Consider the following 16290-nt stretch of genomic DNA (forward strand, 5'->3'; position numbering starts at 1 on the left):
CATACATTGCGGGGCTGATTGATGGGTGATTGCCGTGGCGAGTCAAGGACGCAGCACTCTCTCCTCTCTGCCATATGGTTCAGCCACAGGGAGCAGGAGGTGCAGACAGACTGAGCCCATCTAACACCTCTCCACATGAAGCATCCATAGGCCACATGTAGTGGAGCGCTGTGGATCACAGAAGCATAGCAAGGAGCTACTTCTCTTTTCTCCAGCTTCTACCCAGACGGGTACATCAAATAGCTACCAACAATAAAAAGGACTTTTCCCACTAGTGAGCTGAACCGAACAGTGTGAAACCGTGCAGGCCGGCACAGTACGGTTCAGGCTGGCTAGATGTTGTGAAAAGGGTAGTGACCTATGATAGACCTGGCTGTGTTGTTGAGGGGCATGGTGAAGGGTTATAGGTACTTACTCATAGTGGAGGCCGGGGTTGGGGAACAAGGCAGGGTCCAGGCGGGGTTTTGGACAGGTGCGGTCGTTCTCCACAGGTGCCCTCCTAGAGGCACTCATGACCTGCAGAAAAGGAGTCATTCAAGTGAGCGAAACTAAATAGGTGCTCAAACACATTTGATATTTCAGAGACAAATGGGTCACATTTTTTAAAGTGGCGACACACTGTCAAGAAGACAAATCATTATAACGTTCAGAAATATCATTAGGTCTTTCATATGAGGAATCACATTAGGCCTGCGTCATTGACTCCATGATGGGTACAATCTATCCTATGTCCTGTCCACCTCACTGCCATACACCTCTGGAGTGATGTGCTCCATGACACAAACACAGTACGTGCAGGGCACACACACACACACACACGCCCCGATGAAGAGGATCAGAGATGACAGTTGGCATGGTCAATAGTGTCATCGTTGAGCTAGTAAGACAGGGTGCGGAGAGAGTGACCAGGCCTGTGTGTGTGTGTGTATATACCCATAAGGCCCAGCCACCGGCCCACCAAACTAAATAACCATAATCTGGTGACAGTGGTGTTCCTCTGTGGTGGGGTAATAACAGGTGATTGGATAGTGCTGCAGATGCAAGCCATGCAGTGTGAGTGAGGGGTCAATTACCTGGCTCATGTTGCCATGACACAACAGGGCAGAAGCCACAGAGGATCCGATTCTTCCTAGAGACCTCTGTTATTGGTCGAGCACAGGTCAAAAAAAAACTCTTAAGATGGAATCGCCATCGGGGGAAACAACTCCACTGTTCGCCCCCCAGCGCCTTTGTTATCTCTTTGTTGATGAAAACAGAGTAGAGGGGAATTCAGTAGCGTGATGAAATAAATTGCAGTGCATATTGTGCCGTCCTAATGTGTGTGCAATGCTGTCTGAGGAAGGGAAAAAAACTGTTTGTTGTTTGCAGTAATTTCCCCATTGTTGTAATTTCACCAAACAGACGCGGCAGTTTCACCAATTAAGGATTCCAGCTTTAATTAACAGAAGACAAACAAGCGCTGACATAGTTTCATGTGTCAATCCAAAAATGCCAATAATTACAACTGTGTTCATGAATCCAAGTTGTAAATATTAGGGGTATACACAGTGTACAAAAAAACAAGAACACCTTCCTAATATGGGCTCGAAAGTTGTCAAAATGAGTAGAACTGGTCTCATCAAATGTTGCCCATCCCTGGTCTATGTCATGGAAAGAGCAGGTGTTCATAATGTTTTGTACACACTGTATATGAATGAGATTTGCTTTGCGCATCTAACTATACAATGACATTTTGCTTTGAGCATATAATTGTGATAAGTGATAATGTACCGATAATTCCTTGATGACAGCTTTGCATTCTCTAAACCAGTTTCATGAGGTAGTCACCTGGAATGCATTTCAATTAACAGTGTGCCTTGTTGAAAAGTAAATTTGTGGAATTTCTTTCCTTCTTAATGAGTTTGAGCCAATCAGTTGTGTTGTGACATGGTAGGGGTGGTATACAGAAGATTACCCTATTTGGTAGAAGACCAAGTCCATATTATTGCAGGAACAGCTCAAATAAACAAAGAGAAACGACAGTCCATCACTTTAAGACATGAAGGTCAGACAACGCGGAAAATTTCAAGAACTTTGAACGTTTCTTCAAAGTTCTTCAGGCCTTCATGGTCAAATTGCTGCTGCAAAAAAAAACACACTAAAGGACACCAATAAGAAGAAGAGACTTGCTTTGGCCAAGAAACACGAGCAATGGACATTAGACCAGTGGAAATCTGTCTTTTGGTTTGACGAGTCCAAATGTGCGTTTTTTTTTATATCGGTATCGGCTTTTTTTGGTCCTCCAATAGATCGGTATCGATGTCAGTGTTGAAAAATCATAATCGGTCGACCTCTAATCTTGTAACGGCGTTCTTCGTTTGTAGAAAGAGAGTCGGACCGAAATGCAGCGTGGTGGTTACTCATGACTTTAATGGAAAAGTAAACACATGAAATAACTATACAAAAATACAAAACAACAAACGGAACGTGAAACTTAATTACAGCCTATCTGGTGAAACTACACAGAGACAGGAACAATCACCCACGAAATACAAAGTGAAACTCAGGCTACCTAAATACGGTTCCCAATCCGAGACAACGAGAATCACCTGACTCTGATCGAGAACCGCCTCAGGCAGCCAAGCCTACACTAGACACACCCCTACTCAACCACAATCCCAATGCCTACAAAACCCCAATACGAAACACAACAAAATAAACCCATGTCACACCCTGGCCTGACCAAATATATAACGAAAACACAAAATACTATGACCAAGGCGTGACAGAACCCCCCCCAAGGTGCGGACTCCCGGACGCACCTCAAAACCATAGGGAGGGTCCGGGTGGGCGTCTGTCCATGGTGGCGGCTCCGGCTCGGGACGTGGACCCCACTCCATAAATGTCATAGTTCCTCCCCTTCGCGTCCTGGGATAATCCACCCTCGCCGCCGACCATGGCCTAATAGTCCTCACCCAGAACCCCATAGAACTGAGGAGCAGCTCGGGACTGAGGGGCATCTCGGGACTGAGGGACAGCTCGGGAATGAGGGGCAGCTCGGGACTGAGGGGCAGCTCGGGACTGAGGGGCAGAACGGGACTGAGGGGCAGCCCGGAACTGAGGGGAAGCCTAGTACTGAGAGGAAGCCCAGTACTGAGATGAAGCTCAGGTAGGTAGTAGGCTCCGGTAGATCCTGGCTGGCTGGCGGATCTGGAAGATTCAGGTTGACTAGCAGATCTGGAAGATTCTGGTTGACTAGCAGATCTGGAAGATTCTGGTTGACAGGCTGATCTGGAAGAATCTGGTTGACTAGCAGATCTGGAAGATTCTTGTTGACAGGCTGATCTGGAAGAATCTGGTTGACTGGCAGATCTAGAAGATCATGGCTGACTGGCGGATCTAGCTGCTCTATTGCAGACTGACATCTCTGACTGCTCCATGCAGGCTGACAGCTCCTTGCAGACTGGCAGCTCTTTGCAGACTGGCATCTCTGGCTGCTTCATGCAGACTGACAGCTCTGACTGCTCCATGCAGGCTGACAGCACCCTGCAGACTGGCAGCTCCTTGCAGACTGACAGCTCCTTGCAGACTGACAGCTCCCTGCAGACTGGCAGCTCCTTGCAGACTGACAGCTCTGACTTCTCCATGCAGGCTGACAGCTCCTTGCAGACTGACAGCTCCTTGCAGACTGACATCTCTGGCTGCTTCATGCAGACTGACAGCTCTGACTGCTCCATGCAGGCTGACAGCACCCTGCAGACTGGCAGCTCCTTGCAGACTGACAGCTCCTTGCAGACTGACAGCTCCCTGCAGACTGGCAGCTCCTTGCAGACTGACAGCTCTGACTGCTCCATGCAGGCTGACAGCTCCTTGCAGACTGACAGCTCCTTGCAGACTGACATCTCTGGCTGCTTCATGCAGACTGACAGCTCTGACTGCTCCATGCAGGCTGACAGCACCCTGCAGACTGGCAGCTCCTTGCAGACTGACAGCTCCTTGCAGACTGACAGCTCCTTGCAGACTGACAGCTCTGGCTGCTTCATGCATACTGACAGCTCCCTGCAGACTGGCAGCTCAGGCTGCTTCATGCAGACTGACAGCTCTGACTGCTCCATGCAGGCTGACAGCTCTGATTGCTCCGAACAGGCAGGAGGCTCCGGCAGCGCTGTAGAGGAGGAAGGCTCTGATAGCGCTGAACAGGCGGGAGACTCCGACAGCGCAGGAGGGAAGGAAGGCTCTGATAGCGCTGAACAGACAGGAGACTCCGGTAGCGCAGGAGAGGAGAAAGGCTCCGACAGCGCTGGAGAGGCGAGGCGTACTGTAGGCCTGATGCGTGGTGCTGGCACTGGTGATACTGGAGCGAGGACACGCACAGGAAGCTTGGTGCGGGGAGCTGCTACCGGAGGACTGGTGTGTGGAGGTGGCACTGGATAGACCGGACTGTGCAGGCGTACTGGAGCTCTTGAGCACCGAGCCTGCCCAACCTTACTTGGCTCGATGCCCACTCTAGCCCGGCTAATACGAAGAGCTGGTATGTACCGCACCGGGCTATGCACCCGCACTGGAGACACCGTGCGCTCACTAGCATAACACGGTGCCTGCCCGGTCTCTTTAGCCCCCCGGTAAGCACAGGGAGTTTGCGCAGGTCTCCTACCTGGCATAGCCATACTCCCTTTAAGCCCCCCCCCAATAATTTTTTTGGGCTGCTTTTCGGGGTTCCATCCGCGTCGCCGTGCTGCCTCCTCATACCAGCGCCTCTCCGCTTTAGCCGCCTCTAGTTCTTCCTTGGGACGGCGATATTCTCCAGGCTGAGCCCAGGGTCCTTTTCCGTCCAGTTCCTCCTCCCATGTCCAATTCTCCAAGTGATGCAGCCTCTCCCACTGCAACTGCTCTTCACGATTAACAGGGAGAGTTGGCTCAGGTCTGACACCTGACTCATCCACTCTCCCTCTGAGCCCCCCCCCCCCAATACATTTTTTGGGGTGACTTTCGGGTTTCGCTCTGCGCCACCGTGTCTGTTTCTCCAACTCCATTCGCCTATAGCCCTCTTCGCACTGCTCTAGCGAATCCCAGGCGGGCTCAGGCACTCTCACTGGGTCGGCCGCCCACCTGTCTATTTCTTCCCACGTCGTATACTCCAAGCCTCTGCTGTCCATAACGTCCTCCCTTCGCTGCTGCCTGTTAACACGCTGCTCGGTCCGAGTGTGGTGGGTGATTCTGTAACGGCGTTCTTCGTTTGTCGAAAGAGAGTCGGACCGAAATGCAGCGTGGTGGTTACTCATGACTTTAATGGAAAAGTAAACACATGAAATAACTATACAAAAATACAAAACAACAAACGGAACGTGAAACTTAATTACAGCCTATCTGGTGAAACTACACAGAGACAGGAACAATCACCCACAAAATACAAAGTGAAACTCAGGCTACCTAAATACGGTTCCCAATCCGAGACAACGAGAATCACCTGACTCTGATCGAGAACCGCCTCAGGCAGCCAAGCCTACACTAGACACACCCCTACTCAACCACAATCCCAATGCCTACAAAACCCCAATACGAAATACAACAAAATAAACCCATGTCACACCCTGGCCTGACCAAATATATAACGAAAACACAAAATACTATGACCAAGGCGTGACAAATCTAGTCAGCCAGACATGTTGCGTACACCTGCTGTGATTCAGTCAGCAAAGACCTAGCTAAGGAAAACAATGGGTTAATAGGTTGGACTCAGGCCTGAGTGTGTGGGCTGAGAGTCTTAGCTTTAAGGCAGTGAACTGGGATAAGGGAAACCAGACAATATGTTCACCTCTGCCCAGACCCAGGTCTACAGCCAGCCAATCAACCGCAGCATTACTGAACAGCCAATCAACAGTAATGTTACAGGAAGATTGAGGAGGCAGAGGGACCTCAAAGCCCTATTAAAATAGACACAACTCTGTATTATTATGGAGTTAGTAGTATCACTCTCCAAAGCTGAGAAGGTCAGGCATAAAGGAACATTGGCCCAAGGCAGAGTGAGAGAGATGGGCTAGGGGCAGGGGTGGGGTGTAGTGATCAGTGGATGGACCTCTCTTCCTTCTCCGAGGACTGAGGGGTACCCTGGCAGAAATGAGAGCGTCAGGTACTGCCAAATGAGCATCCATGCGTACACTCAACGGAGCCTGCCAAACACTTGCACACGCACACACACACACACTCGCACAGAGCTTGGCTGAGGTTGCACCAACATCTGGTGTGCTGTGTGTGGGCCGGCCACTCCAAGGCCAGGCAGAGAGAAAGCAGACCAATGTGCCAGCGGGCATAAGCACCCACCAGAGACTGGCACACGGAGCTCTGCCAGCGCCTGGAGAGGAGAAGGGGAATGTAATAACACCATACCCTCTCAAACATGTGGTGTGTGTGTTTGAGAGGCAGGATGTGTGTGTGTGTGTGTAAATTATTGTAATCTATTTAACTATTATCAGTGTGGGCTGACCCGTTTGATCACACACACGCACAGTTAAGGTCACATATAAAGGGCATTTTGTCTCTGGCAGTGTTTTCTGTGTGGGGAAGTGGAGAAACCGAATCCTCCACCCACAGCGCCCACAGCACCATTTTTCAGACTGTGTTTTTTATTAGAGAGAGAACCCATAGCAAAGGCCTGGTTGCTATGCTACGGAAGCTCAGCCGGGACCAGCTTTTCAGGCAGTCAAAGAAACCCCTCCAACTCACACAAGACACTGCCCAGACGGACAAACAGACTGCTCTTTCATTACAAACACACATCTACACACTAGTTCTCTACACTCTGTGGAGAGGCATTACAAGAGGCACGACTGCTCTTTGTGCCAACTGTGTACAGAGCCCATGTGGAAAAGTGTGTGTGTGTGTGTATAAAACAGAGAGGGGCAGATGAGATTATTTGTGGCTGCTAACTCTTGCCTGACTACTGCAGGCTGCTTTGTTTCCTCACTGTCAGGGTATCAGGGCAGAAAGACAGAGATCCTTAGCATTGTCCAAGGACTGTAAAATAAGGAAACATGTTTGAAATGGCACTAGGGGTATTTTAAATTGATAAAAATAAAAGTTTTTGTTTTTTGATTCTGTAAACTATGGTATTCTATAAACTATGGTATTCTATAAACTATGGTATTCTATAAACTATGGTATTCTATAAACTATGGTATTCTATAAACTATGGTATTCTATAAACTATGGTATTCTGTAAACTATGGTATTCTATAAACTATGGTATTCTGTAAACTATGGTATTCTATAAACTATGGTATTCTATAAACTATGGTATTCTATAAACTATGGTATTCTGTAAACTATGGTATTCTATAAACTATGGTATTCTATAAACTATGGTATTCTATAAACTATGGTATTCTATAAACTATGGTATTCTATAAACTATGGTATTCTGTAAACTATGGTATTCTATAAACTATGGTATTCTGTAAACTATGGTATTCTATGCAGTAGTAGATAATAGGCTCAGTAGAACCAAATTAATGAATGGACATAAATAGGATGCAACACTGGTGAGGATTCATTCACTGACTTTTTTTTTTATCAGGACGATTCTAATATTGGAAAGGGGGGGTGACGGAGTTCTCTTTTTCGATTCAACATAAACCTACCACAGTCATTGTGCAAACGTGAATGTACAGCTTTAAAATTGTGTTTTGACAACATAACTCTTGATAATTCAACCAATTAAAGCGGTTGAGATAGAAAAGTTACAGCCGTATAGGCCTACTTTCCTATCCAGTCCAAATCACCTGTTGCAACAAATAAGCCGATCTCTACAGGTGGTGCAGGGCAGGTATGAGCTCTTTCTTTCTTGTGTAACTACTCAATATTCTATCTATAGGACTAACTGTGTGTGAAGTGGCTACTACCTAGATTCATTTGGGAGGTGAGAAATGTTGGTATAAATAGGGGGAAATACACTTTTAGAGTCCAATTTGCATTTGCTTTACAGGTAGCTAGGATAATTAAGCTCGCTAAATGGCTACATCTGGATGCTTTGCCCATCAATATTAATAGACTCCAGCACAGAGTTGTATCGATAATAAACAACTCACCATGAGCCACAACTTCATCATCAATGCCTGGAATTGTCTACACCAACAAACAATACTTACCATAGCTCCAACTCCCACTGCTTCATATTTAATGTCCTTCATCAGCACGCCTATTCACAGCTATCTGTGTGGACACTTGGGTATTCATTTTATGAAGGGCAGTAAAAAGGGAAGCAGTGGCCTGGTCTCAGACAAGACGTAACATAATAAATAAAAGTAAATCCGGGAAACTCAAATGAGTATGATATTTTACATTTGGTATGGTTACATATGACAGAAGATTACTTAAGGCTAAAATGAAAGGAGTGTAGTTGGTTGGGTGGGCGTATAATGTGAACGTCAAGCAACCAAAAGGTTGAGTGTTTGAATCTCATCATGGACAAATTCAGCATTTTAGAAAATACTTAAGATTTTTTGTTATTTTACAACTACTTAACAGGTTGGCTAATAGTTTCCCTAACCCTAGCCTAGTTACCGTTAGTAAGCTAGCTAGAGATAGCGTTAGCCACAACGAATTGAGATTTGTAACATATAATAACATATTGCAAATTCGTAACATAGCGTACAAATTGCAATTCATAACATAGCATACGAAATGGATGATGGACATCCACAAATTAATACATACCATTTCGGGGTGTGAACATTTAAACATAAAAAAATGTAAACCAAATTGGGATCCTAACTTTCAGAAAAAAATCCCTTACTGAAAAACGTTTTTTCTTCACAAAATTAAAATCACAGTGCAGTTATCACAAAAGTACCACTAACAGGTCCCGATTATCATCATAAAGGGAAAATGATTTAATTTAACAAATACATAATGCAACAATGCTGTAATGTTGGGAAAAAAATAATTGTTTGCTACTTTATTAACAGGAGCTGTAGCGCATGAGGAAGAGCGAGAGGCTCGAAGCAGAGCAGCAGCTCAAATGTTTGTGACTAGGGGAGCAGGAAGAGAGAAGAAAGATAGCAACCAGATCGACTCGCGCTGGTAGACTCACTTATTGCTAGTTATTTATCATCTCATTTGATTACATAGTACCTGTTTTGACTGCATCAAACAGAGACGTTGGTTAAGCTAGCTAACGTTAGCTAGGCTAATTGAGACTACATAACTCACCTTCGAAACCAACAGTAAATAACAGCTCCATTCAGATGATTCATTGTAGCTTACCTGTTGGCTCTTGGTGTAGCTGGTCCTTATCATTTAACTTTTAGTTCTGTCATTTTAATTCCATCTTACATTGATTAGCCTATAGTTCAACTACAAGGGCAAAAGTATGTGGACACCCGTTCAACTTAGTGGATTCGGCTATTTCAGTCACACCCGTTGTCGACAGGTGTATAAGATTGAGCACAAATCCATGCACTCTCCATAGACAAGCATTGGCACCTTTCCAACAAGTCAGTTCATTACATTTCTGCCCTACTAGAGCCCTACTGGGGCCAGTCACCTGTAAGTGGTAGGCCACACAAGCTCAGAACAGGACAGCCGAGTGCTGAAGCACGTATAAATGGTCTGTCCTTGGATGCAACACTCACTACAGAGTTCCAAACTGCCTCTCGAAGCAACGTCAGCACAAGAACTGTTCGTCGGGAGCTTCATGAAAAGGGTTTCCATGGCTGAGCAGCCGCACACAAGCCTAAGATCACCATGCGCAATGCCAAGCATTGGCTGGAGTGGTGTAAAGCTTGCCGCCATAGGACTCCGGAGCAGTGGAAACGCATTCTCTAGAGTGATGAATGACACTTCACATTCTAGCAGACAGACGGACTAATCTGGTTTTGGGGGATGCCAGGGGAACGCTACCTGCCCGAATGCTTAGTGCAAACTGTCAAGTTTGGTGGAGGAGGAATAATGGTCTGGGGATGTTTTTAATGGTTCGGGCTAAGCCCCTTAGTTCCAGCGAAGGGAAATCTTAACGCTAAAGCATACTATGACATTCTAGACAATTCTGTGCTTCCAACTTTGTGGCAACAGTTTGGGGAAGGCCCTTTCCTGTTTCAGCATAACGATGTCCCCGTACATAAAGCAATGTCCATACAGAAGTGGTTAATCGAGATCGGTGTGGAAGAACTTGACTGGCCTGCACAGAGCCCTAAATATGAATTGGAACTCCATATTAATTCCCATGATTTTGGAATGAGATGTTCAGCAAGCAGGTGTCCACATACTTTTGGCCATACAGTGTATCTCCTAATAACTTGCCATAGGGAGGGTCTAGCTCTGTGACTGTAGCCTAGTACCAGTTTGATGACTTGTGATTGGATGACGACAAGATACATGCGGCACTCATGAAAAAAGTAAGGGCACCAGCAGCATAAATTATACAATTTTCTCTCACCGCAGTAAGCCCGATGTAGACAATCTGCAATGTGAATTCACGTGGACTTTAATGAATTTAGTATAATTTGAATGGAAAACCGAGAAAGAAAAGAGCTGTTTAAACGTGAATGGTTTCCCCATTTGTCACATCTAATACCAAACGAAACATAAAGTATACTAAATGGAGGGAGATTCACATGAACTATGTTACGTCTACCCCTGAGTCCAGGTTGCGTTTGTTAATGCAGATAATTCCAGGCTAATTCCAGGCTAATTCCAACGCATAGAATTTGAATACTCACTAGGGTGATTGGCATAGCCTACCTATGGGTGGCATGTGAAACCGCAGCACGACATAACTCATTGCTAATAAAAAAAATTCAAGGCTTTAAACGATGCATCTGTCAGCAAATGGCGTATCTTTCTTTGATGCAGGAGGCTGTGACAGGTAAACACATCCATTCCTCATCGTCCTGTCCATTCGGCGGCAAGAGACACGATGGGGAGGGCTCGTGAGCCACTGCACGAGAAATGCGATACTCAGCAACAACGCTGCCAGTTCCGCACAGTGATACAATGGAGCACAATAGCTGATAACGCGAATATATTCTCTCCCAGATATCATAACGTCCACTACCTGTCATAAACAGGCCAGTAGGCTATAGCTGATTGCCTTGCTGTATGATACTGTAAACATGATTTGTTTGTGTGATCTGCTCTCATGCTTCTGGGTAGAAGCCAGGCAGGAAACTTTCATTGGTGGGTGGCATTTGTAATACAATGTATCGGTTTGCGAGTTCCATGTTCGCTCTTTGTGGCATAGCTACAAACTATCCCCAACGCAGTTTTTTTCGGGCGAGCCGTAAAGCCAAGAATGTGTTAAGCCGCATTATCCCGAAACGGGATAGGATTGAGGCACTGCTACAAAACGTAACTACGTTACTATACCCATTCTCCCATGCAGCTCATCGCTACTACATTACCCAATAGTCCCAGACGTGGTAAAGAAACATGGATCGCCTTATTTACTCAACACAGCCACACGTGCAAAATACCATTCAATAACTCTTATTCAAATCGTTTAATTCTACAATTGATCACCTTAAATCAATTAGGCTACAGGAGAAACGTTGAAATCTCCAAACGTCAAATGAGTGAAAGGAAAGCCAAGCCAACCAGATCCGCGAAATGCAGGTCTGTGACCAATGGGAGAGCTTGATTAGTGTTTCTGCAGTCTACCAACATCGACTCTGCTGCAGGAGGCCGTCCGGGGGTTTGGCTAGGTAGGCCTCGATGAATATACACAAGAACAAAGTTTGGAGCTATTAAACCATATTCCCGATTGTAAACAAAACACTGGAATAATCCCGCATACCGAGTCGTTCAATGCGAACACTGCACAAACGCATGCCCCTGGTTCCCATCACGTATGCCACTTTCAAAGCCTCAGTCCGCTTGCTAGCGTTTAGCCAACAGTAGTACACTGACATCCATATCGGGGAAGTTGATAAATTATATTTCCCAGAACATTTTGAAAATCGGAAGGACAGGTTTACCTTGTTCTAACTCGACGTGTCCGTCTTGATCACATCGCTGCGTGTGTTTTCCCAGCCAAACTAGAGTAAAATATGTCCATTGTCCCGTACCAGGAAGTCAGCGCTCTCCCAGAACAGAACACTTCTCAAACTCACTATGGAACCCCTGCAGGGCGCTGTGCAATCGATCCCACTCCAGGTAGCAATGCGCCGCACGACAGGCTTATCTCACCCGCCATGTTGGATCCGAAACGAGGTTGCGGCACATAGGTGGCGAATAGTAAAATATCACTAGTTGTCACTTGCACCTTTTTAATTGATAGACAAACACTTACCAACAAAGGAAAAGTAGTCTCGTAGTCTTCATAGGCATAATGAAAAGTACTGCGCACGAGTCCTGCTAATAGCCTGTTAATAAACCGGGTAGAGTATAAATTCATGATATTGATATTAAATATTTAAATAACTATTTATCAGCGTTCTCATATCATACATTTCAAGTGAAAGCATCAGGTGGCCTGAAAGTATTTGATAGGTTATTTAGAATAGGCTACTTAAAAAAAAAATATATATATATATATATATATATATATATATTACACAAAATGTGAAATGCTATCCTGTTATTATTTGTAACCAGCAACTCATAGCCTTAACCCTTGTATTTGTTATTGAATGCTGAAGATCACTGTTATTACTACTAAAGTGTATATTCTGCAAAGTGATACTGCTCTTCTTATCTTAGCGGGCCATCAATAAGACAAACCAACCTCTGTTTATTCTTAGTGTGAAGTATCCACTGTACTATGCTTGGCTGGACTGTTTCACACAAAACTCAGTCAGTCCACTGAGATAGAGAATATCCTATCTATACTGTATAGTGTTTACATACCAGTGATCCCACTGAGGGAGAGGAAACTGCTTGTATGCACAACCGAGTCAGCCTGAATAGGCACTTATTATCTGATCGATACATTATCAACTTATAACAAGGTACAAATAGAATGTTAAAACAATGTTATAACATGGCCTGAACCTATCCATATGATCTGAAGGTTTTGCAAAACTGCACAGTACCAATAGCCCATGACTAAGGCCCTTGACAACAAACAAAGCAGTTGTGTTTGCAGAACAGTGATAAGCTTTTATACACAGATAGTGGGGATAGGCACATATTGTATTCTACAGAACCCGTTAATCCTGAAAGTCATTTTATGCCTGCCAGTTTCCAGGTACATCATCTACAGTACCCACTTTTTAAAACAGGCATGATATCAGATACTCTCTTTCTATGACACATCTAGATACTGGACTGGATGTCTAATATTATACCGGCCCCGGTGTGGGTCGTAGTCTTAGTATAAAAATCTGTTTGGCTCTGTTGTGTGTGTATGAAACGGACATCAGTGCGCTGCTAACATTTTTGCTTTCCTCCACTGTCCCTGTCCCCATACCAGGCTTGAACCAGTGATTCTATGCTCGCAAACACACGACTGCCCTCTTTGACAACGTAACAACAATTTCTGCTATCCAAAAATATCTAATTCGAATTGTCCATCGGCGACATTTCTAGCTAGCTGTGGAGGGAGTTACGGTACGTTCTTAACTCTGTTGTAGTGATGTGGCCCTCTTCTAACAGAGGCGTTGAGAAACAAAGATGGTGTATAATATGTGCAGCGCAGTGCGGTAGAGTGTTTACCTTTGAGAGTCTTATTGGAAGAACATAGAGACTGCTTAAAGGTTATGCTAACTGGGGGCCTGTGCCTCCTTGGCTGACTTCAAATGAGAATAAATCGTTCTGAGATTTCACTACACGTCACTAGCAATGTCTACACATTGACGTGTTTGTTTTGAGGTTACTATATAAAGAGACTAGACACAATACACAGGGTATACTGTAGCAGGGTTAGATGTTTATTACCTTTTTAATGGGTTTCAAACATCTAGATTCTATTCCGAAACAGTCACAACAATTTAGTCAAGCAATGTATGCATGTATGTGTTTGTCACTTGTTGTTGAACACACATTATGGCAGACAATGAACCGCAGCCTCATTCAATTACAAAGCAAACTAGGAGTGCTGTAGAGAAGTCACAAACAAATAAATGAAACGATTTCACCAGCGTCGGGGGTCAATAACCCTTTACAGAAGAGATCGAGACCACCGTGTTCTTTTGGGAACAGTTAGCTAGTCTAGGAGTCTGAGTCACATGTGGTAATCAGTGCAATCTCTCGTTATCTATCTCTCCCAGTTAGAAACTCTGTCTCGCTCACCGTGTTAGTGTCACACTTTATGTTCCATCACTTATATTAATGTCACACCTAACGAGGTTAAGGCATTGGGGAGAGTGTCACACTCCCACAGTTCACCTGCTGTGTGTGTTAATTTAATGGCCTATTAGGACTGTGATTGTGGCAGCGGTGCCTGCAAACCAAGTCTGCCCCAACAAGAGTAACTACTCAAATAAACAGCACAGTATGCTGCCTGACTGATACACAGAGGGATACTAGTAGATTGTTTTCACTTTGTGTACAGTTTTTATTTGCAGAAATTATTTAATCATTTTATTACAGTCCTGGAGGACATTTAAGTACAGCCCTCAGAAATCAAGAATAGTATGTCTATCCCAGCAGGGGAGAAGTGGAGGCAGTCTCCATCCTAATGATCCTCCTTCATGTTGGTGACTGTGGACCCACAGATACACATGGGTTCTCTGGGTGTGGACCAGGAATCAAACACCCACGAGGAGCCGAGGATTTTTCCCATACTGGAGAGCCTGCATAGGAACAAGCAGGAGAGGTAAACAAACAACACACCCAAGCTTCAATAGAAATCATGTAATAGTGGATCACATTTATGGGATCTAATCACCTCATAACCTTAATGGTTTACCTTTTACAATTCATGCACAAGCGATAGGTAGCACTTACTGTGGCCTTTTGTTATTTGAAGGAAAATACTTATTTAGTGGTGCATAAAGTTTAACAGCATCACATGTTTTTATGAGACTGTTCAGATCAGACTAATGGAAATAAAAACATGTTCCAGCTGCATGTTTCTTCATAGTCACCAGATGGCAGCAGAGTACTGTATAAATCCAATAGTAAGTCATTTTGGGAGCATTTCTGAAAATTAACGTTTTGGATATTAACTCTACATATATTGAATAAATATTTTGCCCCAAAACATCCAGTGTCTATTTGGTTATTACAAAGTTTGTTTAAAGTACTATGAGAAAACAAAAGTAGGCCCTCCTTTGTTTTTTGTATTTGCATTTATTAGGGATCCACATTAGCTGCTGCCAAAGCAGGAGCTACTCTTCCTGGGGTCCAAACACACCAAAGCACCCACATTACACATAAAACAGATGAAACAGTGAACTATGTTTGTACTGAATGAGCTAAAGATAAAACAGTACATCATATAACATCCCTACACCACCACATGTCCACAACACAAAATGTTCAATACCACCATATAACAACATCACAATGTGTGCGTATGCATGTCTGTACCTTTGTGTGTGTCTCTTCACAGTCCCCGTTGTTCCATAAGGTGTATTTTTACACTTTTTAAATCTGATTATACTACTTGCATCAGTTACCTGCATCAGTTAATATAATTCCATGTAGTCATGGCTCTATGTAGTACTGTTCGCCTCCCATAGTCTGTTCTGGACTTGGACTGTCTGTCTGTCTGGTGGCATGTCTTGTGGGGTATGCATGAGTGTCCGAGCTGTCTGCTAGTATTTTAAACAGACAGCTTGGTGCATTCAGTTTGTTTGTCAACTCCTCTTCGAAAAACAAGTAACGATGAAGTCCATCTCTCTTCCACTTTGAGCCATGAGAGATTGACATGCATGTCATTAATGTTAGCTCTCTGTGTACTTTTAAAGGCCAGCTGTGCTGCCCTGTTCTGAGCCAACTGTCATTTTCCCAAGTCCCTCTTTGTGGCACCTGACTACACTACTGAACAGTAGTCTAGGTGCGATAAAACTAGGGCCTATAGGACCTGTCTTGTTAAGGCAGGGCAGCGCTTTGTTAAGTGTTGGGGTAATTTCAGTCACTGTAGTAGCTGACGTGTATAGTGTTGAGACATCCACATACATAAGCACACTGGACTTACTCAAAGCCAGTTCCATGTCATTAGTAAAGATTGAAAAAAGCAAGGGGCCTAAAAAGCTACCCTGGGGAATTCCTGATTCTACCTGGATTATGTTTGAGATGCTTCCATTAAAGAACACCCTCTGTGTTCTGTTAGACAACTCTTTATCCGCAGCATAGCAGGGGGTGTAAAGCCATAACACATACATTTTTCCAGCAGCAGACTATGATCTATAATGTCAAAAGCTGCGCTGAAGT

General features: G+C 44.5%; 1 protein-coding gene across 1 annotated transcript in view; it reads right to left on the minus strand.

Moving 5' to 3' along the window:
• LOC109896716 (USP6 N-terminal-like protein) overlaps positions 1 to 12315 on the minus strand; it is a 66266-nt gene extending 53951 nt beyond the window's left edge. Inside the window, exons 1-2 of the mRNA XM_031831713.1 lie at positions 11949 to 12315; positions 416 to 516 (exon numbers count right to left, since the gene is read on the minus strand). Coding sequence (XP_031687573.1) covers positions 416 to 419 — 4 coding nt within the window. The 5' untranslated portion in view covers positions 420 to 516; positions 11949 to 12315. The remainder of the gene's footprint in view (positions 1 to 415; positions 517 to 11948) is intronic.
• Between the last annotated feature and the right edge of the window lie 3975 nt (positions 12316 to 16290).

This window comes from Oncorhynchus kisutch, linkage group LG9 (genome assembly GCF_002021735.2).
Source record: "Oncorhynchus kisutch isolate 150728-3 linkage group LG9, Okis_V2, whole genome shotgun sequence".
Taxonomy (NCBI): Eukaryota; Metazoa; Chordata; class Actinopteri; order Salmoniformes; family Salmonidae; genus Oncorhynchus; species Oncorhynchus kisutch.